Source organism: Lates calcarifer, linkage group LG16_LG22 (genome assembly GCF_001640805.2).
Source record: "Lates calcarifer isolate ASB-BC8 linkage group LG16_LG22, TLL_Latcal_v3, whole genome shotgun sequence".
Lineage (NCBI taxonomy): Eukaryota > Metazoa > Chordata > Actinopteri > Centropomidae > Lates > Lates calcarifer.
Window position 1 is genome coordinate 3,753,186 of NC_066848.1, and position 26,625 is coordinate 3,779,810.

The following is a 26,625-nucleotide window of genomic DNA, read 5'->3' on the forward strand; positions in this document are numbered from 1 at the left end:
GCATTAAGATGCGCTGTTTTTCTGTATGACTTCCAAGCAGATTTCTGGATGATTATTCATGAAGGGCATACTATAATGTATCCTCAAAAAGTATAACTTACACTGAATCTAAAAATATGTGTATCATGTCTGTGTGCTCAGTTATGAATCCCAGTAATAGTGAGATTTTGACACAAATCCGCAAAAACAAAAGATCAAAGAGAAAACAGCCACTTTAAGTTCTCTTCATTTTCGTTTATTTTATTAAAAATTGCAAAAAAAAAAAAAAAAAAAAAATATTTATCATTATCTGAACATTATCAGCGAAAGGCTTTTAATATGCATATGTACAAACAGGACATAACAGAGAAAATCATAAATACTCTTTAAACAAAACAGAAATGCCTGCAATGTTAGAAGCAACCACACTATTAGAAAACAGGAGTGATGAGATGGATTGCTTTCATTCCTGAGAAGCAAATTTAACATCTGACATCACTCTGTACAAAGATATACAAGCTCCTCTTTCCTCACTTCTCAGTCCACTTCCTTGTTCCGTGTTGTCGACTCACAGCCTCGTTTTCACCCACTGCTTAACATGCCGGCAAATATCAGCACCACTGTCATAGAGAGGAACTTAAACAATGTCCCTACTAACAAATCTCTCCTATTAGGAAGATCAAAATGCACCGTTTCTAAGAAAGTATATCCTCTTCACAGAGAATTGTATAAAAAAAGCACCGTATTATTACGTTTATGAAGTATGTTAAGCCAAAAGAGGAAGTGCTAGGCATGCTTTAAATCTACATTTCTCTGCAAGCACCATATCCCAGTAAGGCAGCTTTATGTTTGTTAATCAGGCTGGTACCACTTCCTAGTAAGGCAACGTTTAAGAAGCTGCACATAAGTGTTTTTTAAATATAATTTACTCGCCAAGTTGTGAGCATGTTGCTTACTTTTTTTTTACCAGCTTCAACTTACAAATTCAATCAATAAAAACTGCAGTTTGTAAACACTGACAAGTTGTTTATAGATTAATGTTAGTCCAGTTCTGCAGCACTTTCCCCAAAGGTCCAAAAGGTTCATGCTAAAGGGGGATAAACGCCATCTAGTTCACAGCCTGGCAACCAAGCATCAGCGAATTATTTACTGAAATCTCGAAAAAAGAAAAACTCTTATTTACAGCTGGTAAAGTTGTGACTTATTAGAAAGTGGTACCATCGTTTTACATGATTGGGGAAACTCTGTTCTCTTTATGGCACCGACAGAGAACGACTGGCACCACATGAGATGTCAGTTTGTTCACTGTTTGTGCAAACCCTTTCCTAGTAGCACTGTTTGTATCATTTAGGACCGAATGCTGATTCACTGTAACACAATCCTCGCCTTAAATCAAACCTCCCACCCCCTGACTGTTCAAATTGGTGGAGCTGCAGCCAATCCAGCTCCACCTTCTGGGCAACAGAGTGAGTAGATTTACAATCAGCGTTCTGTTGGGACACCCCACAATCTTTCAACACCTTTCCTTCCCCGCCAACCCTCCCCCATGTCCGTCCTCAGTTTCTGGGCTGGGAGTTGAACTCCTGGCAGATGTTGTGGATGATCTTGGGGACAAATTTGTAGAGGTTGTCAAACTCGTCCACGAAGAAGGAGTGCTCCTTGTCCGGGTCCGTGGCGATGTACTCCAGCTCGTCCTGGGCGGCCCAGGCGATGCCGATGGAGTAGGCGATCACACCTGGGTCACAGAGAGGGACAACAGGTCAAACAAGGCCTCACCTGTGGTTGTCACATCAAACACACCTTGCATTGCTGATTCGTGGGTAGTTCTAGTTTTTTCATTTAGGTTTGAAGATACGAGGACACAGTCCCTGCCTGACTTGACCATATCTGACAAAAACCACCTTGTCTCTCAGACTCTTTTGGCGTTGACCTCTCACCTTGGCCATGCACAGCCAGCGCAGGTTCCCTGACGTCATCGTAGGAGCGTCCATCCGTGATGACGATCATGATCTTGCGTTTGTTGGGTTTAGACTTGCTGAAGAGCTGCTCGGCGGCGTAGGTGATGGCCGCGCCGGTGCTGGTCCCGCCGCTCCAGTAGTTGATGCGCTTGATGGCGTTCAGCAGCTCGGCCTTGTGGTTATACTGGCCGAAGGCGAACTCTAGCCTCTGCTCGTAGGTGTACTGCACGGCTCCGACCCGCGTGTCCGTGTCAGAGATCTCGAACTCCCGCGTGACGTTGGCCACGAACTGGAGCACCGTGCGGAAGTTGCCGGTGCCCACGCTGCTGGAGCCGTCGATGACGAAGGCGATGTCGTTGGCGTTGAGGCAGGTCTTGCTGCACACCAGCCGGTCCGTGTCGCACACCCGCTTCACCAGCGGCTGCACGGTCTTCCTCAGGGCGAACCAGCTGGCCACAGGCAGGGAGAAGAAGCCGTTCGTCCGGCACACAGCCTGCAAGACGGACACACTGGGTTTCAAACAGGTGCGCTGTAACGAACCACTGACACTCCTCTGTGACAACACCCCACCTTGTCAACAAAGTTGGCCTCAACCAGGTTTTGCTTCTCGTTGTCATCAGGGCCCTCGATGGTGACAAAGAATATGTTGATGCCAGACTCCCGGGCGAGCCGAGACGCCTCCTCCACCTTGTCCGTGGGCCAGCCGTCCACCAGGACCACGGCCACGTTGGGGGCTCCTCCACGGTTTCCATTGGCATCGCTGAAGTACTGCTTGTTGATGTAGGAGAGGGCCTTTCCTGTTGGGACACCAGAGGGCAGCAGAGAGACGGTTAAACTGCATCAACAGGTCAGTGGCTCAGATGCAAAAGACAAGTTGAGGGCTGCAGAATATCAAATGAAACAATAAGACACATATACTTTTAAAAGTGCTTATTATGTACATTTTTGGGAGCTATATGTGCAGAAGCATCCTTGCCATATAAAAACTATTTATACACCATCACAGAAGTAGTGATATCCCATCATTTTGCCCGTCATATTCTTGTTGGCGGTCGAAACAATAGCAGAACAGGAGGCTTTTACAGCCACTCACAGTGTTGTCTGATTAGAGAGCTCCTCTGGGCAAACACAAATAACACATATTTGTATCAGCATGCAAAATTTAGCAAGTCATAAAGACACATGCGGCAGCGGGTTCATGCTGACGCACTAACCAATGCAGAAAAACAAGCACTCACCCACTGAGAGCTGACCCCCATGGGCTGGTAAAACCAAAAGCTTTTTGGTCGGAGCAGAGGAAAAACACGGCTTACAGATTCAGGACTGTAATTTAGCTAGCAGTGTCTTGTGGCAAATTTAGATTTAATGCTATCCTTGCATGTGAAAATGTGCCTGCATAGTAAACCATGCGATAATTGCACCCCTTTCACTTTCACACTTGTGTTTGTAGGCATTTACTGTAGCTGGCAGCGAGCTAACAACGGGTCACTCACCCACATTTGAGAGGCCTCCCTTCTGCACAATCTTATCTACGGCTGACTTCAGCTCTCTGGAGTTGGAGTGAGTCTTCAGGCTGATCTCGGTCACAGGGTCATCCCTTCCAGACAAATAAAAGAGAAAAGGCAGATCACGTTATGTTTTTCTGTCTTAAAAATGGGACACAATAACAAGAAAAGTGAGGTTACCCGTATTGGATGATGCCCATCATGGGTCCGGCCACACCCACGTTGATGGTCTGAGCCACCTCAACCAGGAAGTCCTTCTGGATCTTAAAACGCCGCTTCCCGATGCTCCAGCTCCCGTCTATCAGGAAGGCCAGGTCCACCTTACAGTCTGCAAGGTCACAGCAGTTTGATCAATGTGTTTAGCCGTGCTAGCAGCAGATGTTAATGGAGTTTTTGGCAGCTGGTAGCAGTTTAGAGCTCGCATTTTGTTACACATTTCTGCCGATGGCATCCATCAAAATGTCTTTGTCTTTCTGAAATTAAGACTCAAACTTTCACCAGGATTGTCAGACATACTCGGGTCTCCCTGTGTCACAGGCTCAGGTGCTCTTGGTACAGGTTCCTGCTCCCTCACGCTGAAGCCTGAAAATTAACAAACACAGAAATCTTTAAAGCAAAATTCAGCTAAAATGGACCAAAAAAAAACAACTTTTTATAACTTTCACTGGACTTTTTGTGTCCTTTAATAATCATTGACAGAAACTTATGATTATAGAAAACTCAACAACAGCTTTTATGTGGGAGGGTGGAAAGAGAATTCAGTTGACAGTCATTACGTTTTCACCATCTAAGGCAGTTTAGTTATGTGTTGTCATGGAAACAACCTCCTAAATGTTCTGCTGTCTCAGGAGAAAACATTGACTGTGGCACAAACAAACAACCTGAAAGTTTGTCTGGTAAAATTTCCATGGAGCGCAGTGCATTTGCAGCTGTCCAAGGATCACAGACGTTAGCCAGTATTTGTTGTGGCAAAAATTACACCAAACAGGAACTGATTTTATCCTCAAGCAACCATGCCATTTGACTTTGACCCCAAATCCCTTCAATTACAGACTGAGCAGAAACCCAGATGCTTTTCCTTGGATAGCTTCGGGTTTGGTTTCTACTTACTGTCAGAAATGAGGAGTTACTGGTAAAGCGAATCTTTGGGGGGGACAGGAAAGAGGAGCGTGTTGCAGCACAAGCTATCTTACCCGATTCATAAAGGTTTGCCTCTGGCTTCCAGGCGTCCACTGGCTCCACTGCACAGATAATATCATATAAGCTCAGCGTTAGCACATCTCTACACAAAGCAGCAGGTTACTAAAAACACTCACCATGGTAGCTACACAAAAAGGTTGATTTCTCTGCCATACATTGAATATATTACACCTTTTTGTCAGCTCTGCTCATAATTAGAAAGCTAAGGCAGCGGCTGTTAGGAAAATGCCTGGAAGCAAACAGATGTTTGCAGCCATGGTAACCACTGCTCACCTCTGGTATGGGTTGTATCCAATGGCATCTTACGGACATCTGAGTCACTGGATCGGGGCGCTATAAGTAAAGACACTATCAGCGATGACAGACACATGAAACAAATGTCACAGCCCGCTCCCATTGACTCCTGAGTTTCATTTGGTTGGACGTGAGGTGGTATTTCTGTGGTTGCATGCTGGAAATGTCTCAGCCACTCGGTTTTCCAAACCAACTTGTACTTAGATTTGGAGGCTCAGCTGGGTCATCAGACACATGGCACCATGGCCTGTAATCTGTAAGTGCTTTTTGCATGCCCTTTTGTGTCTTGTCAGTGGACCATATTGTAGTGGTTTGTATTTGCAGTGTGAAGGCTGTGACTAAAAACAAATCAAATGTGTTTTCCTTTCAAAGCACTTAGACGAATAGCTTTGTGAAATACACTTGTTTGTTTTCTTGCCTGGATTGCTTAAATGAGGAGATTAATATGACTCTCATGTCTGGAACCAGGAGGTAATTAGCCTAGCTTAGCATAAAGACGCAAAGCAGGGGGAACGAGCTGCAGAGCGAGGTCACAAACTCCACACTCCTGCAGCTCCAAAGACTTGTCTACGCAGGGGGCCGTGTTATTCAGTCATTCCTCGCACGCCTTTCTTACCAAAACACATCTATTTTAATCAAAACAGCTGCCTACATAGTTGGGTTTTATGCATGTAGCCCAAACACATTTTTACGCTTCAACCATTTTACATCCTTAATTACAGTGATTGAGTATCGGCGTGCCAAAAAAGCCTGGATGCATTCTTTATTGACACAAATGGAGGAACAAGCTAAAGTTTATGTAGACATTGTGTATCTTGTTCTATCTCTTTTGTTGAATTTGTAAAAACAAAAAAAAAAACAAAGTGTAAAAGCAAGATGTGGGCAGATTGTTTTACCAGGGGGAGCAAATCCACGTTCCCATGGTCCCCAGTTGATATGTTTCAAGTTAAAATATCCCTACTTCTTGATGAGTTCCCTTAAGTTCATTGAGAGCCATAGGTCAGTGCTGGGGAACAGAAAACCCACAATAGTTCCCACAATAATTCATATCATATTAAGTGAATACAGAGCTGGGGAACATCTTGTTCAGGTTCCTGTTATGTGCTGTGTAGACCTGGGGAAGATCGGACCCTGGGAACATAGGAAAAACTCTGTTTCCCCCTGTTTCCAGTCTTTATGCTAAGCTAAGCTAACTGGCTGCTCGCTCATATTTAACAGACATATATGAGAGCGGTATCAGGCTTCTCATTTAAGTCATGGTAAGAAATCTTACAAGCATATTTACCACACACTGTCAAACTATTCCTTTAAGTGTCAGGGCCCAGTTCTAGCTTGGATGCAGGTTAGATAAAGAAACACTGGGGGATATATCAAATCAAATGTGTAAGAAAATAAGTGTGTTTGTGTTGCATCACTGAAAAATAAAACAGGTTTTAGATCTAAACACAATCTATACATGTGACAATATAAAGCCTGAACCCCAGGATTCGTTAGTTCCCGATAAAGAGAGTAGAAAAACACTTACGGTACGGTCCAAAGTTATAATACCAGCGCTCATACTCTGAGATATCAGGCCTGTGATCCCGAGCTAGAGGAGGATGTTTTGAAACCTGTTAGTATTCCCACAATGAACTTCACAGAGAGAAAAAAAAGCACACATTTCCATGGTTGTGATTGGTTGCCTGTTCCCCCCCAAACCAATCTCACACCAGTGAAAACACCGGCTTTGTGCAGAATTATCACCTCACAGAGTCTCTCTCACTCGACATTACGCTCTCTTTCTTCCACGCTTCACAGGCGTTTCTCATGTGGCGGGCAGATGGCATGTAAACACGACGTCCTGAGAGGCACTGCATGTACTTACACATGGAGCCAATTCAACACAGAACAGTACATGGTCGGCAAACACCAAACTGTACCGCTCACACGAACATGCACATGCAGCTGTGACTGGATACGAGGTGTAGTAACCCTCTGCAGTGAACGGGGGGCAGTGCACACCAAACTGTCATGAGCTGTCCCGGAGGGGAGGTTGACTTACCTGTAACCTCAGGTGTGTCCGTCTCGCTCCACGTGTATCCTGAGTCTGGACCTGCATAACCAATATCTGAATGTACAGCAGAGAAGGTGGAGGCATCAGCAACCACAAGGGGAACATTTAGGGTGTTGAAATGCTTCATTATAAACTTTGAACGTGAACTTCTCCAGTTCACATTTATTGATCGTTGTAGGCAAAATATTTTTATTTTTAAGAATTGTACAAAACACAGAGCCAATATCAGTTTTACCTTACCTGTGATTTACTAAAGAATAATGAAGCAGTTCTGTAATACCTGCTGGTCGTCGAGCTCCAGGGAACCAATCAGGACGAGGGTAGGAGGGGGGCGCCCAATCCCTTCTGGGAAAAGCTGTGCAGGGAAAGATTAGAAAGCTGCGTTCAGGACGAAGCATCAAGGAGAATCATACTTGTGACCTCCACTAAACCTGCCACGTTATCAGTGGGGTATGCACAAGATGTTCAGCCTTGAGTCAGACACTAAACACACAGTACAGTCTGTCACTCAGACAGACAGTGACTGAGCGGCTAGAGGTTATTTTAGTGAATCTTTCTACCTGCGAGGTAGAGCGACAGAGGAAAATGTAAATGTGTTTGTCATTCTTCTGTTATCTGTCTGCTGCTGCGGCCATCACAACATGTCCGCACACACTCAAAGCTTCAGCTTATAACTTGGCGAAAACATCAGCCAGTTTAATGGACCGCTCTCTCTCATTGTTAATTGAAACATGATTAAACCGTAGAAGCCCAAACAGCTGAGCAAAACCGTAACAGTTCGTCGCATCTGTCTAAACTGACTGACCCACGACAACACACTTCAGTTAACCCCTCCCTGCGGTGGACGGGCAGCTTACACAAACACACAGCCTGGGCTCTGAGGTTCCCATCGAGTGGCATCTAGCGAGCAGGGCCTTTGTTGACGGCGACTGGCTGGGAGAGCCCAGCCTGCCGCCCAGTGAAGCGTGGGAGTATTATTGTAAAGTTGGTGTCAAACCAGGGACAGTGTAGATAGTAGGACGCAGAGATTAGTCTAATCTGCTGCTGGTCAAAGGCCCAGAGCTATAGAGCAGACAGCAGTGTTGTTTTTTCTGATGAAACAGGTGCTTTAAAAGGATTGAGTTTAACTCTCCCGATCATAGCCACTTCAGTGGTCACTGCGGCCAGAAGGTCAAACCGGGATCGGGGACACTGATCCTCACCTTAGGTTGTAGCTCAGGATGCAAGGATCGTTGGTAATGTGCACGTTATATAAACCGAATTCACCTTTTACACAGGCTCGTCATGAATCTTTGTGGTTGCCAAGTTGGCGTATCTCAGAATGAACGCGAGGCTAAACTGGATCGTAACATTTCCAGAGAGCTGAGCAGTAACTCTGAACATCTGTTTGGGGCAGAGCTGGGTGGCAGAGAGACTGGGGAAAAAAACCCTTCAACTCATAAATCACAGTTCAGAACTCCTAACGTCTGCAAACATCCACCCTGCTGGAGCGTCCTTGAGAAAGACACTGAATCGCTGCCGGCTCCAGAGGCGCTGCGCTGTAGCTGAGCCTGACCTCTGACCTCTGACCTCCCAAGGATAAAGAATTTCCCTAAGGGGATCAATAAAGTATCACGTTATTATCCACAGGCTGCAGATCTGAGAAGCTGCTCCCTGAACACATCAGACATTTCTATGACACACGTCTCTACAGAAACAGGTTCGTTAGACAAATGATTCACTGGCTTGAAACAGCTCACACTGCATTTTAGAAATTATATCATACGATCAACCATCATTTAAATGGATATAGTTCTGTCTTATTTTAGGGATTCATGGTTTTGCATTCCACAGAAGCAAAAACAGAAGCGCATTCCTCCCTGAGCCAAACCTCGCCTGGTTTGAATGGCGAGAGCTTTCTATTCTTGACGGGCCAGAGAGCAGACCCAGATCCTGCAGCGCTGCGGATTGGGTCATCCGTGTCTCTGGGTGCTGCTGCTTTCATCTCATTCTCCCTTCTCTGCAAGCATTTACAGGGGAGGGGAAGAGGCCAGACCAGATGGGATCTGTCATAAGATGTTATTACAGTACTGACAGAGCGCGTTTCTCATCGTGGTCTTATCTAAAAGACAGAGTTGAGAGTTCTTTGCTGTCTCAGACATAGTGCAGATATGGCACAAGATGAATTCAGGACAACAGTATCACATCATCCCTCATCTTTGAGCCACATGGACATACTCACCGCTCATTTTTTCATGTTGTGTACAGTGAAAGTGGAGTATCTGCTTCTATTTCCGTCGTTTATAGCGGACTGGCTATGCATTGAACCATAGCATCCAACAGAAGGTAAAGATTAGTGCAGCTTTATAAAACATTTCAACCCGGGTTTTATTACCCCAGTTATTCCCCTGTTTGATCAGACCTGTCTACTTCTCTACGTCAGTGACGAGCGAGTGTGTCTGCAGTTTAAGGACTCCCGCTCAGGATCTGGAGATACTTACTGGGGTTGGACTGGCTCATGGTTGGCGTCCGCTCGGGTGGGGCCGGCTGAACCCTGTTAAAAGCTGTTTGTAGCAATGAGAAACAGGCAGATAGGAATAGAGAGGAAAAGGAGGGAGAAGAGAGGCAGAGCTTCAGGTCTGGGGTTCCATCCACAAATGCAGCCCAGCTGTTTTGCTTTGAGCGAAGCTGAAGGCATTTTCTCCGCAGCATGATATCAAAAACAAAGGGATATATGCTGGGCGTATTTACAGGCCTTAACTCGGCTTCATTTGCCTCTTTTCATCTCTGAAAATGAAAACACGAGTGAGAGGATGTGCCTGATGACAGAGAGCAGCGGCCATCGTGGAAAGGAATGTTAGCTGAGATGCTTGATGGAGCAGATTAGTGGTGACCCCCCGGGGGGGTGGGGTGGGGTGGAGATCGCAGGGGCTTATGGGTGTAGACACAGGGGTCAGACTAAAAGCAGTCTGCGTCTCTTGGAGTCTTGTTCCAACAAAGACATCTGTCCCCCCTCCCTCCCTTCTGCCCTTGACCTTTATTCCCTGTCAGTCCCACCTCATCTGCCTGTTATTCTGTGTGGATGTACATGGATGTGTGTGTGTGTGTGTGTGTGTGTGTGTTGATGATGAGGCTGACCTGGGCCGACTGGAGAGGACGGCTGTCTCCTGATAGTCGACCCTGTCTCTGGTCTGCGCAGACCTGGGACCAAGATTTGGGAAACAATGAAATCGTGAGCCGACAGGAAATAAACATTCATCAGTTTATCTTCACCAGCAGATGAAAAACTAACATATTATCTAACATATTATCTACTGTAAGATGATCTGAAATCTGAGGTTTCACTGTGATAGTGTGTTCTCTTTGTAATGGCAGACATAAACATGAATCAGATCAGTGATGGCATTAAGATAGAGACAGTCTGGTGACCACACAGGTAAGAAAATATTTTATTTATTGTCTGTGTTAGCAGTGCTAGTCCACCCCTTTGGTCCAGCCTGACTCAACAGGTAATAAATGCGAGCTAATACAAGGTGAATGTGGCTGAGTCATGTATTTCAGTGCTGTTTTTTGTCGGAGAAGTCGGGCTTCTCCAGAACAATCTGGTCCGGCCCTTTTGTTTGCAGAGTTGTTTAAAGCAGCTGTGCACATACAGAACAGAGATGCCATGCAGAGTTCATGTGTATCAGTACAGAAGAAAAGAAAAGACAAAAGAAATAAAAGGGAGATGGAGCAGATGTGAAGACAATTTCAAGCTGTCGAAAGACACGTCAAGATGAAAGCTTGGTTTACCTGCACTGGCACGCTGTGGGAATCTATTCGGATAGGCACTTCCTCTGAATACTTTGAAGAAATGCCATGGTTTAGTTCAACTGGAATTGTTGTATTGTGTGTAAAGACTTTCCAAGAGCTGCAGAATCAGTGAGAGTATTGACATACCTTGGCTGGGACTCTTTCCTTGACCATTTTGTGACTGTCCTATACCAATAACACAATGTGGGCAAATTTAGACCAAAAAAAATCTTTGTTTACATGTGAATCATCTACAAATTATAGCAAATTCAACATAGTTTTGGTTTTAGCATAAACCAGCAGCCCAGGTCATGGCCTTACTGTTTTAAGTTTTTAGCTTAAAACAGGTGAACTGAACTCATTTACAAGTTGTGACAAACTTGCTTGGACTGATGATACCTTTTAATACAGACTACATTCTGATTCCTGATGCACACCATTCCCAAAGCTCTGATGTGAAGCAAACACCCAGTGCTTGATGTAAACACCTGCACACCCCAGTGTTAAGCAACACCACAGCACCCCCTTCATGCCACCCCCCCAAAAAAAACACCCCTGTCCACCCCTGTTTGCTTTACTTCACTTACTTGAACTTGCGGCTGCCACAGAGGCAAGGTACGGGTGACTGCTGCCTAGATAGAAGAAAGACAAGTGTGGGGTGCCGATATGGAGAGGAGAGAGATAATGTTACAGAAAATGAAGGGGACCAGAAATGGTTGGGAGGTTGTCTGGCACACAGCCCATCTCATTTACACACATACCTTAAGATATTGCAGCATTGTCTACTCTGTAGCTGCATTTCTATCCAAAAAAAAAGGAGTGCAGATGACTCACAGCGATTACCGTCGGATAATGTCTTCATTTAATAAGACTGATGAAAGGTCTGGTGATCAAGCGTGTACAGTTAAGTCAGTCAGTCAAGCCACCGAACAGCGACGCACTAACTTCATCACAGACCTGCGGTAATTTGTTTTAATTGCAGCTGTGACTTGTAATTACCAGCCACAATCATTCGTCTTCATCACTCATTTTCACACAAATGAACGCTTGTTCTGGCAAAAGGAGCTGATTCTAGTTACAAGCTGCTAATGTTGTTAGTTCGACGTCAGCTAGGCGGCACACTGTGGCTGCGGTGGATCTCCTGTGTGGATTGGTTTTACTGGATCATTAACAGCATCCTGCATCCAAGTAAATACACAATCCTCCACGTAACATACATGGATCCATTGATTTAGAAGGAAGAGTTAGCTGTTTGTACATGTATGTATGCAAGAAAAAAAAAGCTGGATGATTTATGTGTGTTTGTTTAAATCACCTGCATCCCTGACTTTGTGGACAGCAGCTCGAGCTTTGGCGGTGGTGGGTGGTGGCGGCGGAGGTGTAGTGGTTGTGGTAGTGGTGGTGGGAGCCGGTGTAGTGGTGGTGGTGGTGGGTTCAGGTGTCGTAGTCGTGGTGGGTTCAGGTGTGGTTGTCGTAGGCAGCGCCGTGGTGACCACAGGGGGTTTGACATCCTTTTGACCTGTAAGGAGACGACAGATGAAGGCGGTCGTGCAACAGGATGGATGGACGGGGAGGAGGAGGAAGAAGGTGTTGTAATGCATTCTTGACATTCTTGACCAGACTGTGGCGCTTCGACTCCTCATTCAACCTGAGCAAAGTCAAGCGCAGGGACGTCCATCTGAAAGCTCTGATCTGGTGACGTCTGGATATGTTAGGGTCACGTTTCACTGACTATTCCAGTGTGAAACAAATACGCTGTCGAAATTCCGATTTTACGCAGTCTTTTGTCCTGCAAATCACCAAATCCGTACTTACTGGGTCCTGATCAGACGGTCCTATCACTGTGAAACATTGATAGGAATATCAAACCCACTCACCGAAATTTAGAGTGTAAAAATAATCCTCTTACTTGGCTTCACGTAGGTCGGTCTTGAAGGGACGTAGTCCAGGGTAGATGGGTAGATGACTCCTTTCTTGGGCTTCCCCACTGAAACACAACAGAGCCATCTCTTGGTTTGAGGGGGGAGCTGTTTCTACGTACCTGTAAAGTCTGATCTGTGATGACGAGCGTCCTGCTGCTCCTACAACCCTGCTCAACACCACCAGAAATTATTAGTGCTTAGTTATGCTATGTTCTCCTGTCCCTATTCTTTACTCCTAGACCTGCTCTATGTGAAATATAGAGATAACTTCTGTTGCGTGAATAAAATTGAACTGAATGTGTTCATCGTTAATACCTGAGACAACAAACGACTCCCTCCACTTCGGTAGAGACAGAGATCGCACCCCGTTGGAGTTGCTTCCTTTGTAGACGTTCTGCCCGGCCAGCTTCCTCACGATCACCTTTCCTCCCGCGTTGGTGATGACGCCACTGCGACGACGACGCAAACATTTTTAAAAGATGTAAAAAGACAGTTATCACACAGGCTTTACATCACACTCATCGCTGCGCTGTTTACCTGTGGATGGCTGCGTTGCAGATGCTGGAGATGGAGGCGAACACTCCTGTGCCGTACACTTGCTGCTTTGTCTCTTTACAGTTTGCGGGACATTTGGCTATGAACTCTGGGAGGTTGACCTTTCCCGCCCTGACATCGCACTCTATGTCTGGAACAGCTGTGGAGGGAAGAGGAAGTAGAGCGAGACAGTTCAGACTTTATATTCAAGATCCAGATGATGAACAAAGTTATGATCTCTGTTAAAACAGAATCAGTGAAATGCTCTTGAAATAGTTGCGAGTAAAAAAAACTTGCTCTTTCCAACCAACTTCAGCCTTTTAGTTTTAACCTTTTGGCCTGCAAAAGCGCTAAGTCATAAAACATAATTTTATATAATAAGATTATTTTTGTCTTCAGTCCATAAATAGATATTGTGAGCTTTTGCATTATGAAGTGATTTTTCTTTTTTTTTTGGGAACCAGTGGAGACAATAATACTGGGACTGACGGAGATTACAGGCTTGCTTGTTGATGATGTCTACCTTGCTTTGGTTTCTTGTTCTTTGATCCGTTAGGCTTGGCCCAGCAAGCACAGGACAGGAGGAGCGCTGCGGGTGAGGCAGAGGGAGTTTCACATAATAGCATACAAAGTACAACATAATCATCAGTGTGTTTACTGTACACACAAGATCTCTGTGGCGGAGGATGCTGCTGTTTTGATGGTGTGAATGGACAGAAAAGTGGTTCTGAAGGCGATAACAATAATGTTTTGGAAATAGGATGCATGGTAGTCAAGGGTGATATATCTAAGAGCAGCATACTCCTGCAGAGAGATGGATGGGTTGCTCACCGAGGCAGACGGCAGTGAGTGATGCTCTGAGCATGATGGGTAGTTCAGCAGGTCAGCCAGATGTACTCTCCCAACCTTAGAGAGAGAGAGAAGCAGCAGAATTTCATTGTCATCCCCTGAAGCCCATTTCCTGCTTCCTGCTTGCTTACTGAAAGTCAGGTTGGACATTTTAGTCAACATTTCTGAGTGAGACAAGTGTTGAGGAGTCAGCTGGAAACGAGACAGAGTAAACTTGTGCCACTGGGAAACACTTTCCAGAGATTTTTTTGGATAAACAGGAGGCAGGCTATGAACGGGAAACTCCACAAAGAGCTGAATGACTCATGTAGTGAATGTGGCAAATTGAATCTTTTGAAAACATTTATTGTAAGTCATGTTGTTGCATCTACTTCTAAGATCAGTCAGATCAAATGAGGATTGTATTTAAGTTTGGGTTTCTTCTTCCACTTGGGTTACAAAAGGCTAAAAGTATTTGACAATCAGAAGCTCAACAGCAAACATCTGGGCTCTGAGACAGAACTGTATGTCAGAGTCCTCCCACTAATATCTGTGGAGTCAGACTCGATTAAAGGGAACACACAGACATAATTTAATGTGTAAGGAATGGGGAACTGTGTCAGATGGCTTCTTTGTTTGACACCAACAACCACATCAACCCGTTTGAAATACAGTCTGTTTGCAGTATACACAGAAAATGTCTTTCTGTGCCTGTCATTCAGATGCAGGAGTTTTACCCATGTAAAGCACATAAATCAAAGTCTGAGCTTGTGCTAACAAGAACCCAAGTGGGTCACTGAGACGTCATTCCAGACGCTGCAGGTCTGCTGCAGTAATGATAGCGTTGGTGATAACTAGCATGGCACAGTCTCCGGCTGGACTCGTGAGAGCCACCCGAGTCCCTGCTGTGTGCCAGCGTGGTGGGATGGGGCTCCTGACTTGGGGAGGTGATGACTGACGCCTCCCTGTTAACAGAGGAATGCTGTACCTCCCACGAGGGTGGCGTCGTGTCTGTCGCTGCCGCCACACACCGGCAGGTTCAGTCTGATCATGTAGGAACACCGCGACCTCTGACGCAGGGTCAGACGTGATGCAGCTCTGACATTTACAGCATATGAGTAATATGAGGTAGCACTATTTAAAACACTGTAAATATACACCTGTCTTATCAGAGTGGTGGATTTGTTGCATCCTCCGGGTGAAAATCTGGGTGGAGAAAAACCCTCCTTCACTTTCCCTACTGTAAACATTTCACAGTGTCTCAAAGTTAAATTCTTGTGTCACTTGCATGACCACAGAAACTGAATCATTAAAGGAAAAAAGCTGACATTTATTCACTGTCTTACTAAAAGTTAGATAAGATCTAGATACCTCTCTCGTGTCTGTATATTAAATGAAGCTACAGCCAGCAGCCACTTACCTTAGCTTAGCTAAACAACTAGCCTGGGTTTGTCCAAAGGTGACAAAACCTGCTCACCAACTCTGGTCCGGTTAAGGAGGACTCTATAAAGACTCTGCCTCTCTCTCTTCCACCTGCCGGCCTCTGCAGCAGCAGCTTGTGTTTGTGTCCTAGTTCTGCTGCTTTATATCTGTTAGGTTGTTTTGATGTTGGTTTAGTTTACAGAGAAGACATCAGACACTACAACCCTTTGTTTGTGGGTTCTTTTTGTTAATTTTGGCCCAGCAGCCTTTTGTTGTTCGCTCCCTGGTGATGGAGTTATTTTTCCTTTGGTTTGGTAACAAATGTCCTCGCTGCAACTGCTTGACTCTTTGTGATGTTGGACTTGTTTTGTAGGGAGTCTTTGGAGGGGGGCGGGGGTCTCCTAAACCATAGCATCCTGTGCTGCATCTTTGCACCACAGTTCTGCCAGGCCGGTTAGCATCAGTGTAAAGATGTAACTTGACAATAGTTTTGGGTGTTACCTCTATCATCCACTTCCATACACAGTCCTCTATTGTGCATGAGGTGCTTATTGTGTCCTAGAGTGAATGATTTCTCATGTAATTATGGTAACTTTATGAACACAAACCACAAACATAACTTTCCATATCATGTAAATATATCTGCAGTTGACAGTGAGAGGACTTTCCCTGATGCAGCTCTACATTTTTATCTGACATTCATGAGCACTGACATGATTTTTCCACTGTGTTGTGCTATGACAGGCAGGTAGATCACTGCTGCACAGTCAGGACTACAATTTGTCCTCGCTGGGGGAAGAAAGCTGAGGTTGGGAACAAGCCGAGACAGATATGTACATCTACAGTACAGGACAGAGCTGCAGCAGCGTAGGAGAGGTGAGTCAGCGCACTTCACGGAATAAAGCAACCGACAAAACTGATCTGTCAGTCACCTGTGAGGAAAACTAAACTGTGTAGAGCTAATCTCAGCTACTTTCTCCACAAGAAGTCTTTGTTTATAGTTCCTCTGAAGTGTCCCTTAAGAGAAACATGGGAACATCATTGTAGGAAAAATTGAAATGTGCAAAAAACAACAACAATAATTTTAGACGCCTTAATTTGTGCCCTCAGTGTGAGCCTCTAAATGCCTCCTCCAAGAAATGAAACACAGGGTAAATGATATCCTTCGACAAACACTGTGGGGAGTTTCCTGCACAGTAGATAATAGATCCTGAGGCGACTTGCAGAGACACACACACACTCTCTCTCTCACACACACACATCTCTAACTAAAGGAACCAAAAATAAACAGAGATCTGCGATAACTTATCTCATGCTCAGATAGTTTTGGAGAATGCCTCGGTATGTGAGGGGCTTTCAGACTCACCTCTTACTGTCACCATAAATCAGTCAGGGTGGGTTTCCTGCTGTGGAGGTGTTGTATGTATATTTTTACACACACCTGTGCTAATCTTAAGAGAAGGCGTGGACTGTACCTACAGCACAGCTTCAGCTCTCCTCCACTGTGATATCAGCTTCATTTTTCACCATACTGAACATCCCAAACATCTAATTTCAGCAGGGTGGGGACACAAATGAAACAAACGGTCAGCACGCTGACAGCTAACCATGAGAAACTACAAAAAAAAATAAGCAAAGTGATTCCACAGTCGCTGCAAAAGGTGAAAGGTTCTGAGCAGGGGGCTCAGTCACTGTGTAGAGAACCCAGCAGCTCAGACAGGTCACATAGTTTTAGGAATTAAAACGCAACTTAATTCGAGGTAACATTCTTACTACAATGTGGATTACATGCACAGAACAGCCTTAGCTAAGATTACACAAGGCCAAGCTGAGAGCCCACTGCTCTGCTGCTGCAGGGAAATGAACATTTTCAGCCCCTGTGGGCAAATTTCCGGTGATTTTTTTAAGCACCAGAAATCTGATAATGCAGGATGAAAAATCACACCTGGCAGGAGTGCCACAGGTATACAATGGCTATAATTGCAAACAGGATGTACAGTGGCTGTCTCTGCCTATTTCAAAGGCCAGCGCACAGTGGGTTCTCAAGGCATGGGCAGACCACACACCTGTGACTGGTGCACCACAGTCATGGGGGGGGTGTGCATAATCACTGATTAAACACTCATTATTTCACCTATTTACCCCTCAAATGTTCTGCTTCCATCACATGTGGTGAGGCGTGCAGCTTCATGAAAAAACACAAGAGACTTGATTTCAAGCTTTCTCCATCTGAGCAGCACCCGCATTCCTTGTCTGAGGTGGCCGGGATAAAAGCAATGAGGCAGAGCACTAAAGTGGAACTGAGGCTTATTTGAGGATCCTAACCAGGTGAGGAGTCTGTTTCAGCGATGGCATGCCTGAAGTGAGCCCGTGTCTACACACACCCTGGTGCCAGGGAGTGTTAAATCCCAGCATTCACAGGTGTCAGAATTGTACTGTAAGCATGTTAGATGTGCCAAGTGTTGTAACAAGCCAACTGAAGAACCACTGGAGAGATCAGACGCAGGAAAGCCAACATGTCTCTACAAGGTCATTGCTGTAGCCTTTTGGGCTGCTGCTGCTGGGACACTATTTGTTTATCGAGCACAGAACAGGCTGAATTACTTTAATTCTTGGCACCGGCTTCAGTGCAAGCCAGAGCCTGTAGTGTGCTGCTGGACATATTGTATAGAGACCACCTGTGCTTAATCAGGCTCTTTCAAACCATAGAGAAATGTCAGAGAGAATACACAGAGAAATGTCAAACATAACGTGCAAGAAATTAAAACACAACTGGAGGAATTCAGCTCTAGGGCTTGCTTCTTATTACACTGGATAAATGAGTCATTTCAAAATAAAAGCTCGGGCAACTTGATGGATCATTTTCCACATGATTGTTTTTTAAAATCAGCCATGAAAAGTAGCCTACAGTCTGAATGATTATGACACAGCCGAATTCATTTAGCTCAAAACCTCACTTAAGGAGAGAGGAAGGGGGTGTTTACCAGAAAAAAAGGGAAAATAAACAGAAAGTTAAACAAACACTGAATTAAAGCAGCAGTGCGTTTATGTAGGCAGCCTGTCAAACCTCACGAGCTCCGCTGAAATGAACCAGATCCATGAATTTCAAAGGAAAAAAAAAAGTTGAAATCAAAAACCTCCTACAGAGTTAATTAAAATTCCCAACAGACCGGCTGTTAAAGCTAAAATACGCTTGTATACAGTGAACATCAATTACGCATCATTTTAAAATGTGAATAATTCATTGACGCCACGCAGCAGCAGCAGCAGCAAGCGCAAAATCTCATGTGGAGCCGCTTGTTTGTTCTCATCTCAAAACCATCATCTCCTGAAGGCAGTGAAGGTGAACTTACCTGAGAAGGTAAAATAATCCTCCAGGCGTTTAAAAAAATAATTCCCTGCGAGGTTTTTTCCACCCGATTCTTTACTCTTTCATTGAAAGCCAGCACGGAGCAGCGGGCGTGTGTGCAAGCGCTGAACTGTTCCACCTGGACTTTTACTCCTGCATGATCGCAGCGCTCATTAAAAGTGGAGAACGGGACGGGGCCAGAGTTCCCCCTCTTTGCCCGTCCCACTTCAGGCTCTCAGCGCTTCACCCAGGCAGAAGAGGATCAGTGAACCCCGGGGCCATCAGGAGAGGATGCAAGGAGCTGGCAGCCTGCAGCGCGGCAGAGCAAGCATCTTTTTGTGTCTTTGACAGCGTTTGTTTTTAGAACAGAAAACACAAACACATATTTTGAAGGTTTGAGCATGTCCCAGAGGAAGAGTCTACTCCACACTGGCGCTTTTAGCTGCGTCTTTTTCCTCATGTGAGGGAGGAAAACCGAGCTTTGATTCTGTTTATCTGCTCTGCAGCTCACCCTCTGCACCAGGACATAAAACGACCAAGAGTGAGTGTGTCAACTCTCACCACAGCAATCACTCCTCCTCCACCAAACAAACCAATCAACACCTGTTTTGGGGAAACAGACACTGCAAGTCCCATCCACTGTCACTTTGGGGGTTTGTGGCTTTTTGTCTGCTGCTGTGGTTTACAGTACACGTGCACCCCCACAGCCCCTCCCAACACACACACACACACACACACACACACACACACTCACACACTCACAGACCTATGTCAACCTCCACTGCTCTAACAGGGGGAGCCTGTTAGTTTATGCAGATTGGCACCCAAGCTGCAGCTATTATCCAGTATACAGATGGTTATGCTGAAGCTGCCTGCCATGTTGATTTAAAGGTCTTAAGGGCTGTTGTAAAAGAGCTCATTGTGTGTGTGATTATGGTATTTACAGAAAAAAAGAGACACCTTTTTTTAAAAGATTAAACCTTCATGGCTCAAGTAGATAAATGCCTATTGATGTTGCTTGAAAAAAAAAGATGAGGTGTTATTTCAGGGTCGCTCATTTTTCTTTCAACAGTGCCATTAGCCTGAAAGCATGTCAACAGAATAGTAGTCCCAATTTACTACACCCACGGACTGATGGAGGAGTTTTCACAGCTTTGAGTAAAAATAGAGCCACCGTGCATCCGTTGTTGAAAACCTTTGCTCCAGCCTGTTTTCAGCTGACTGACATGACGACGCTTGCAGTAGATGGAGATGTAAAATGACACTGGCTTGAGAGTGTGTAGTCTGGCATTGTGGGGGAGAGATGGGTGATTTGATGGCATGAGTGCCCTCAGGGGAGGCCGGGGAAATACTGTGCCATCACATGCCTCAGCTGAGCTGAAGACCTTTCAGTGTTTCCAGATGTTATCGTGCATCTCTTGTCTCGCTACGTTACTGAAAACTGACTCAGCTGGATGCGTTTTGACTCAGGATTGAGGCGTTGCAGAAATGAAAACTCTTTTAAACAGGTGTGAAACAGAAAATCATTTATTAACACAGGTTGCACGTACAGTTCATTAACATGGGAAAGACCAAAAATCTCCCCTCGTAATTCAAGTATTGGTTGAAGTTGAATGGGAACAGTCTTCAGAGCCTGTCACACCAGTACTCTGATGTTTCGATGTGTGAGGGCACATCAGTGTGATAGACCTCCTGTGTGTCAGATGGAGGCGTCTGAGGAGGGCTGTTGACCCCTGAGTCGCTGTCAGGATTGGACTGGTTCAGCTCCCCCGCTGCGTATTTCCCCTCCGGCTTGTGGACGGGAAGTGACGCAGGCGGCGGCGGCGGTGGCGGGGCCTCAGCCTTAGGTTTGATGTTCTGAAAGTGCTGCAGTCGCACCACCTCCCTGCGCTCTCGTGCACACGGCAGCAGCACTGAGACGTCCTTGCGGAATTTGGAGCTCATGCCGAAGTAGATGAGCGGGTTGTAGAAGCTGGCAGACTTGGCAAAGAGACGGGTGATGATGCTGGTCGTGCTTGGCACATGGAAGCCCCAGGCCGACCACATAGACACCACTGCATATGGTGACCAGGCCATGATGAAAGCAGTGCAGATCACAATGGAAATCTAGAGAGGAACATGAGGGAACAATTGTCAGGAGTGGCATTACGTGAGAAGAGTTTTTTTTTTTTTTTTTTTACAGACAGGGCACTTTTATGTAGAGCTTTAAAAAGTCTTATTTTACTTTTCCAATCAAGTCCTTCCAATAAAAAAAACCCTCAGGCATGAACTTTTTTCTCCCAGTCGCTTACCCTTGTGACATCTCTCTCCACCTTCCGTTGGCGGGCAGTGAGGAAACCATCTGCAGACATGGCGTTAGTGCTTTTCACTGTGTTGATAATGGAGACGTAGGAGAAGAGCATGATCATCACGGGGATGAAGAAGCAGAATATGAGGATGGAGATGATGTAGGACTTGTAGATGGTGGAGTAATTAGCTTTGGACCAGTCCACCTCACAGGTGCCGTAACCTCGATCTGAGGAACAGAGGCACAGAGGTCAGATCAGAGATTTGAAAAATCAAATCTTTTATAAGGTTGGTGCGTGTGAACAGACCTGTGTAGCTGCCCCAGCCCAGAACTGGAGCAACAGACCAAAAAATTGCTCCAGTCCAGATGCAGATGAGTGATACAGCGATGGTGTTGGTGCTGATACAGTAAGCTGTAAAAACACACAGAAGTAACACGAATTCAATATAATTTTCCCATAATCATGAAACAGTTGCTCGATTGTGTGCTCGTTTAAAATGTTAAGTGTTGTGACTTTTCCAAACACGGGACAGAAAAAGTGAGAGGCACTTAAAGATCCAGCATTCTTGACTTGTTATGAATGTCAGGACTGTGACATTTATTGAACAATGAGGTCTTTTCTTATATTGACAGCCTTTGCAAACATCTGTGACTGAAAAGAACCTCTATTGACAAAGTACACATAGCTTTGTATTCAGTCTGCTCTATTTCCAAGCAGCGCTCGCATATCTTATGTCAATAAACCATACAGTAAGTGCAGTACAATACCTTTGTTGCAATGGGTCACACAGCTTTACATTGCTGCTTACCTGCACAGGTTTACCTGCAGGTATTTCTGGTCTATATGCATTTCATTTGGACCTAAAACCACTAAAAACACTGCATTTTTTAAATTTTTGTATTAATATCTGTTGCCACTTGCAGTCATTGCAGCAGTGTTCTGGAGCATAATACAGTTGTAATACCAGTGTTCATAGTTTAACCACCAATGTAAAAAACAAAACAAAAAAAACAAAAACCACATACACAGTTTATGTAGCTGCTGTTTTATGAAAAACCACAAACACGGCAAAAACTCTTATCCCACACGACGAGAGAAGCAGTTTCTGAACCTAATTTCCATATAATTAAGACATTCTTCAGCTTCAGTTGCACCCAAAAATAGAAAATGTCACCTCAGTTTAACTTAATGACATGTTAGGGAAATGTAAATGAAATTGCTGGAGACAAGTGGTTGTTGTTTCCACAGCTGGAGTCAGTAATAAGGTTTCATTAGCACTGAAAAACACACTTTTCTGTCAGATAAGAACTGCTGGAATGTGAGGGAGGCTGAAACACTGGTCTGAAGCTTTCTTCATTTTCTTTCACTTCAATTTCTGGAGGTTAGATCTGACCTTTGCTTGGGTGGCATCCCTTTATGTATCTGGTGACACTGATGACGGTTAAGGTGTTGATGCTTGCGAGGCCGAAGAGCAACGTGAAGAAGCCGTCTACCTGGAAGCAGACAGAGAGAGAGAGGGGTTGGTAAATCATGACACGACATCCTGAAAATGTCTTTGAGCTGTCATTGATGCCTCAGGGTTTGTGTTGATTGCCTGGCTAATTGTTCCTTTGTCTGTTGACTTTGTTTTTCCTTGGACTTTATCAGATAGAGACACTACTGCTCGAGAGCTCTTCCTGCCTTTTGGCCAATGTGCTCCAGACCCAGAGCATTTCCTTTTTTGATGTGTGCTGCAGGCTTTTAAACTCGCAGGATCAACATTGGGAAATTGAAATGAAAACTTTCACTAAAGCAGTTAATAGATTTTTACTGTGATTTCCATAAAAAATCTTCAGGGAGAAAAAGTTGAATGAGTGCCCGATGCTTTTCAGCACTGACTCCATTGTTTTGGAAGAAAATCTTTTAATCACAGCTCTTGTTAAAGGGAATTATGCTTCTGTGTTTCAGTCTGGCTCCAACTGTGCGACTCTCAGCTCCCTGCTGTGCCGTTTCCAGGTGACATGGATCAGTTAAGGTCTCTCACTGATTACTTTCCTGATCTTCCTTAGTTCTAATCCTATTACTGTTGGTCATCACGTTTTTTTCACCCTCACATTTGGCAGATTACTGGGCTGCCAACGTCTAGACCAGTATGATTTTCATTCAGCGCTGCTCTACTGTACATTTTCTGTCTTCTGCTTGAAATTCTGTGATTAGCTCGTCTTGCAGAATAATGTTTCATCTCTGCCTCTGGCTTGGCTCACAAGAAAAGATGACAGATCACAGAACAAATATTAGAAAAGTTGTGGCTGCAAATCAGAGTGTTTTTATACACTAGTTTGATAGTTCTTTCTCTGCATTCCACCATCAAAGAGTCCCATAAGGCTCTATCATATTCAATAATATCCTGTCCCATAGGGTGCAAAACACCGGGATCTGGCCCAGCCTGCAACTGTTCATGTCCCATCATGCTCCATGCAGTAATCTGCTAATGCTTCTCACATGCCTGCCTCCTTCACCGTCCTGTTCCTTACCTCCTCTATTCCTGTCACTTCTCCCTTTGCCCTGTGACGCTCCCTCTCTCAGCCCACCTCTCTCAGCCGAAGGTGAAATGAGAAGGATGTACGCCCTATCCCAATATTTTCTCCCTCACCTGAAAGGTTTGGAGATTGGAGATGTCTGAGAGATGAGATCATCTCAGAGCAGCAGAACCTCCATTTTCAATATCTCCACCGCTCAGATTTTGGGGTTTACGCTTCTGAGGCTGAACGTGTTTTTAGTTACAGCAGCTTGTTTTCGTACGATTCCACAGAGAGTTCACTCGCTGCAGCACGGATATCACGGTTTCCACCACAGCTAGCCTTGAGCAAGAAAAATACCCTGGATGAATTCCAAGCTAAAGTATGACAAGTATTTCATTTCAAGCTGAGGCTGTGGGAGGAGGAAAACATAGAAATGAACAGTATATCTTAGAAATTACACACTACAGGCTCATATTTTGATTTAATTCTAATTACTTGTCGTAATTCAGCAACATAAGATCATGTGATTAAATTACGCAACAAATATCCACCTTGCAGCTCTTATTTGTTCCTGTTTGGTTGTTGACAGGTGCCATGCTGCTAGTTTCTCCCATTTAAAGGCCTCCACAGTGGTAATCTTATTACAGATTTAACCTCCAGCCCACATGGCTAGCAGCATATAATCCCACACATATACACACACACACACACACTTACTTTACTGTAGGACTTCCACAGATTCTTTTAATGTACTTCAGTAATTGGGATTGGCCAAAGTGAGCAGAAGCATCCACACATGTGACTTTGCAGCTCAGCACAGTCATCACTTCAAGCCATTTCAAACCAGCCTTATAGGGATCTGACTAATTATTAATGCAGCACAACATAAGATTTGATTGGATATATGGAGTATTACTAAAAAGCAGACAAAATACTCCTTTAAAAGTAATTCTTTTAAATGAAGTACTGTCTTGGTGTGGCTTTTACCTGGCAGGTCCAGATCCAGGTGATCAAATATCCATCATCCTTGAAGATATTGAATATTTCTAGGATCCCTCTGGAGTAGCCGAACACTGAGATACTGGCATCGGAGATGGCGAGATTTAAAGTGAGGAAATCTGTTGGTTGAAGTGAGGCCCGCTGTCTGTAGAGGACAAACATCACTAAACTGTTTCCAAACCAGGACAGCCATCCTACGGAGAGACAAACATACAGTATAATCAGTGTCTTATTTACTGAACTACATATTTTTATGTAGTAATAGAGTTGTGTATTGTTATAGAATTGTACAGTGTAGCAGTGTAGTATAGTATAACATGGCATACGATTTATAGCATAGCATGGTATAGTATAGTGCAGTACAGTAGAGAATACTGCAGTAGAGTGTCATCATTTTAAAGTTTAGTGTTGATGAGTAATAAGATAGTTAATTAATAAGTAATAATACTTAATAAGTAAGTTTATTATACAATGACATTTCCTCTGGTAGACCATACTATAGTGTAGTGCAGTATAGAATACTATAGCATAGCATATTATATTATAGAATAGTATAGTGAAGTGAATTATAGTGTGGTGCAGTATAGTATAGTAAAGTATAGCATAGCATAGCATAGCATAGTATAGTGAAGTGTATTATAGTATGGTGCAGTATAATATAGTATAGTATAGTATATCCTAGCGTAGCATAGCATAGCATAGTATAGTATAGCCTAGCCTACCATAGTATAGTATAGCATAGCATAGTATAGTATAGTATGTCATGTCCTAGCATAGCATAGTATAGTGAAGTGTATTATAGTGTGGTGCAGTTTAGTATAGTATAGTACAGTGTTACAAAGTAGAGTATAGTGTATATAGAGTACAGTGGACAGTAAAGCAAAGCCTCCAGAGTGGAGTGTAGTAGAATACACTACAACATATTATGCTGTAGTAGAGTACAGTAGAGTAGAGTAGAGTGTTAACAGGTTGTGTGGTTCCTGATTCCTGACCTCTATTATGGTGTGAGCTGCTTAGCTAATGGGAAAAAGTTGATAATAATAGAACAGGGACTAGAACAGTGGACAGAATTAAGGAAGTTCAGAGTTTTCTCTACAGTTAGATAATTGTGGCAAAAAGCCAAGAGAATCCTTTGACCTTTTAGAGCTCAGTCTCTGTGTTACACAAATTCTCTTGACTGCATAAGTTGACGTGGAGCAACAGAGAAACAAACAGTGCCACCAACACAAACCGAGCTGTCTGTGTGAGGGGCGGTCTGGCCTTTGGAAACAGGACGAACAACAGTTGTTTTTGTTGCTGACACTTTTCATTTTCCATGCACTTTATGAGGGCGTTTATTTTTTTTGTCCAGTTATGGAAGTCAGAAAGTATTTCAGCCAAATTCCCAGGCTGTACTACAGTATTTCTACTGCAAAGGATACACAAAATGAGTAGTTTTATCATATAGTTTTATCATATCCCAGTCGATGATGGTTGACTTACCCAACACTAACAGATAGACTCCAATGATGGTCTCTCCCTGTTCGGACAGAGGAGGGTCTGTATGCAGAGTACTGAGGTTATTATTCCTCCATGGAATATTCACCACCTTCAGAGGAAAACCCTTCAACGTTATTTCCATGGCCTGAGTTTCGCCGCCAAGGCATGAATCCTTGCTGTCCTCTACAGCAGCTCTGCTCTCCTCTGCTCTCAGTAGACACTGTTGTGTTACACCAGTAGGGATGACCGGTCAGCTCATTTTAAATCCAGCTTAGACACAGTCACTAATACCTCACCACTCACTGTCCAAATGATTGCAGCTGTAATCCTATCTATTTCTTAGCTACTAAGCAGAGAGAGATTTTGGGTGGAAATCCCAGCCAACAGGGAAATGTCTAGTCAATTAATGGAGGGGTTTCCTTTAGTTTAAATTGATTAAACTCCTCTCGCATTAAAACGCCTTCAGGCCCTCAGCAGAACCCAAAACTACGCTAATGCTGCACAAATTTATCAAATTACAACCTGCCTCTCCTGCAGTTGCTG

General features: G+C 44.3%; 2 protein-coding genes across 6 annotated transcripts; both read right to left on the minus strand.

Annotated features, from left to right (window-relative positions):
- Positions 1-219: 219 nt before the first annotated feature.
- vit (vitrin) lies at positions 220-19,383 on the minus strand. 5 transcript variants are annotated; one of them, XM_018680293.2, is made up of 23 exons: positions 18,820-19,381; positions 14,048-14,122; positions 13,740-13,805; positions 13,220-13,376; positions 12,998-13,131; positions 12,670-12,747; positions 12,076-12,279; positions 11,348-11,392; positions 10,908-10,946; positions 10,761-10,811; positions 10,107-10,169; positions 9,470-9,532; positions 7,270-7,344; positions 6,978-7,043; positions 6,462-6,524; positions 4,916-4,975; positions 4,636-4,683; positions 3,959-4,024; positions 3,623-3,770; positions 3,431-3,534; positions 2,508-2,734; positions 1,917-2,430; positions 220-1,714 (listed from the first exon to the last, which is right to left on the minus strand). In XM_018680293.2, the coding sequence occupies exons 2-23, from the start codon at positions 14,079-14,081 to the stop codon at positions 1,536-1,538; spliced, it is 2,484 nt and encodes an 827-aa protein (XP_018535809.1). In that variant the 5' UTR covers positions 14,082-14,122; positions 18,820-19,381; the 3' UTR covers positions 220-1,535. The 5 variants fall into 5 exon arrangements, with proteins under 5 accessions (XP_018535809.1, XP_018535810.1, XP_018535811.1 ...); XM_018680294.2 differs by lacking the exon at positions 9,470-9,532 and having other exon boundaries at positions 18,820-19,383; XM_018680295.2 differs by lacking the exons at positions 10,761-10,811; positions 10,908-10,946; positions 11,348-11,392 and having other exon boundaries at positions 18,820-19,378.
- Positions 19,384-20,354: 971 nt separating this feature from the next.
- On the minus strand, positions 20,355-26,328 carry LOC108885821 (opsin-5). Its single transcript, XM_018680306.1, has 6 exons — positions 26,086-26,328; positions 24,592-24,797; positions 22,497-22,596; positions 21,410-21,514; positions 21,107-21,330; positions 20,355-20,921 (listed from the first exon to the last, which is right to left on the minus strand). Exons 1-6 carry the CDS (start codon positions 26,222-26,224, stop codon positions 20,442-20,444), a joined length of 1,254 nt encoding a protein of 417 aa, XP_018535822.1. The 5' UTR covers positions 26,225-26,328; the 3' UTR covers positions 20,355-20,441.
- Positions 26,329-26,625: the final 297 nt, after the last annotated feature.

What these genes read in the sequence shown, in the direction of transcription:
- vit (XM_018680293.2), bottom strand. Translation starts at nt 14,081, where the DNA reads ATGCTCAGAGCATCACTCACTGCCGTCTGCCTCG. An exon ending in ACTCACTGCCGTCTGCCTCG is followed by an intron (nt 13,806 to 14,047) that starts GTGAGCAACCCA and finishes CCTCACCCGCAG; the next exon opens with CGCTCCTCCTGTCCTGTGCT. An exon ending in AGGAAAGAGTCCCAGCCAAG is followed by an intron (nt 10,812 to 10,907) that starts GTATGTCAATAC and finishes ATTTCTTCAAAG; the next exon opens with TATTCAGAGGAAGTGCCTAT.
- LOC108885821 (XM_018680306.1), bottom strand. Translation starts at nt 26,224, where the DNA reads ATGGAAATAACGTTGAAGGGTTTTCCTCTGAAGGTGGTGAATATTCCA. An exon ending in CCTGGATCTGGACCTGCCAG is followed by an intron (nt 22,597 to 24,591) that starts GTAAAAGCCACA and finishes GTCTGCTTCCAG; the next exon opens with GTAGACGGCTTCTTCACGTT. An exon ending in GGGCTGGGGCAGCTACACAG is followed by an intron (nt 21,331 to 21,409) that starts GTCTGTTCACAC and finishes TCTGTTCCTCAG; the next exon opens with ATCGAGGTTACGGCACCTGT.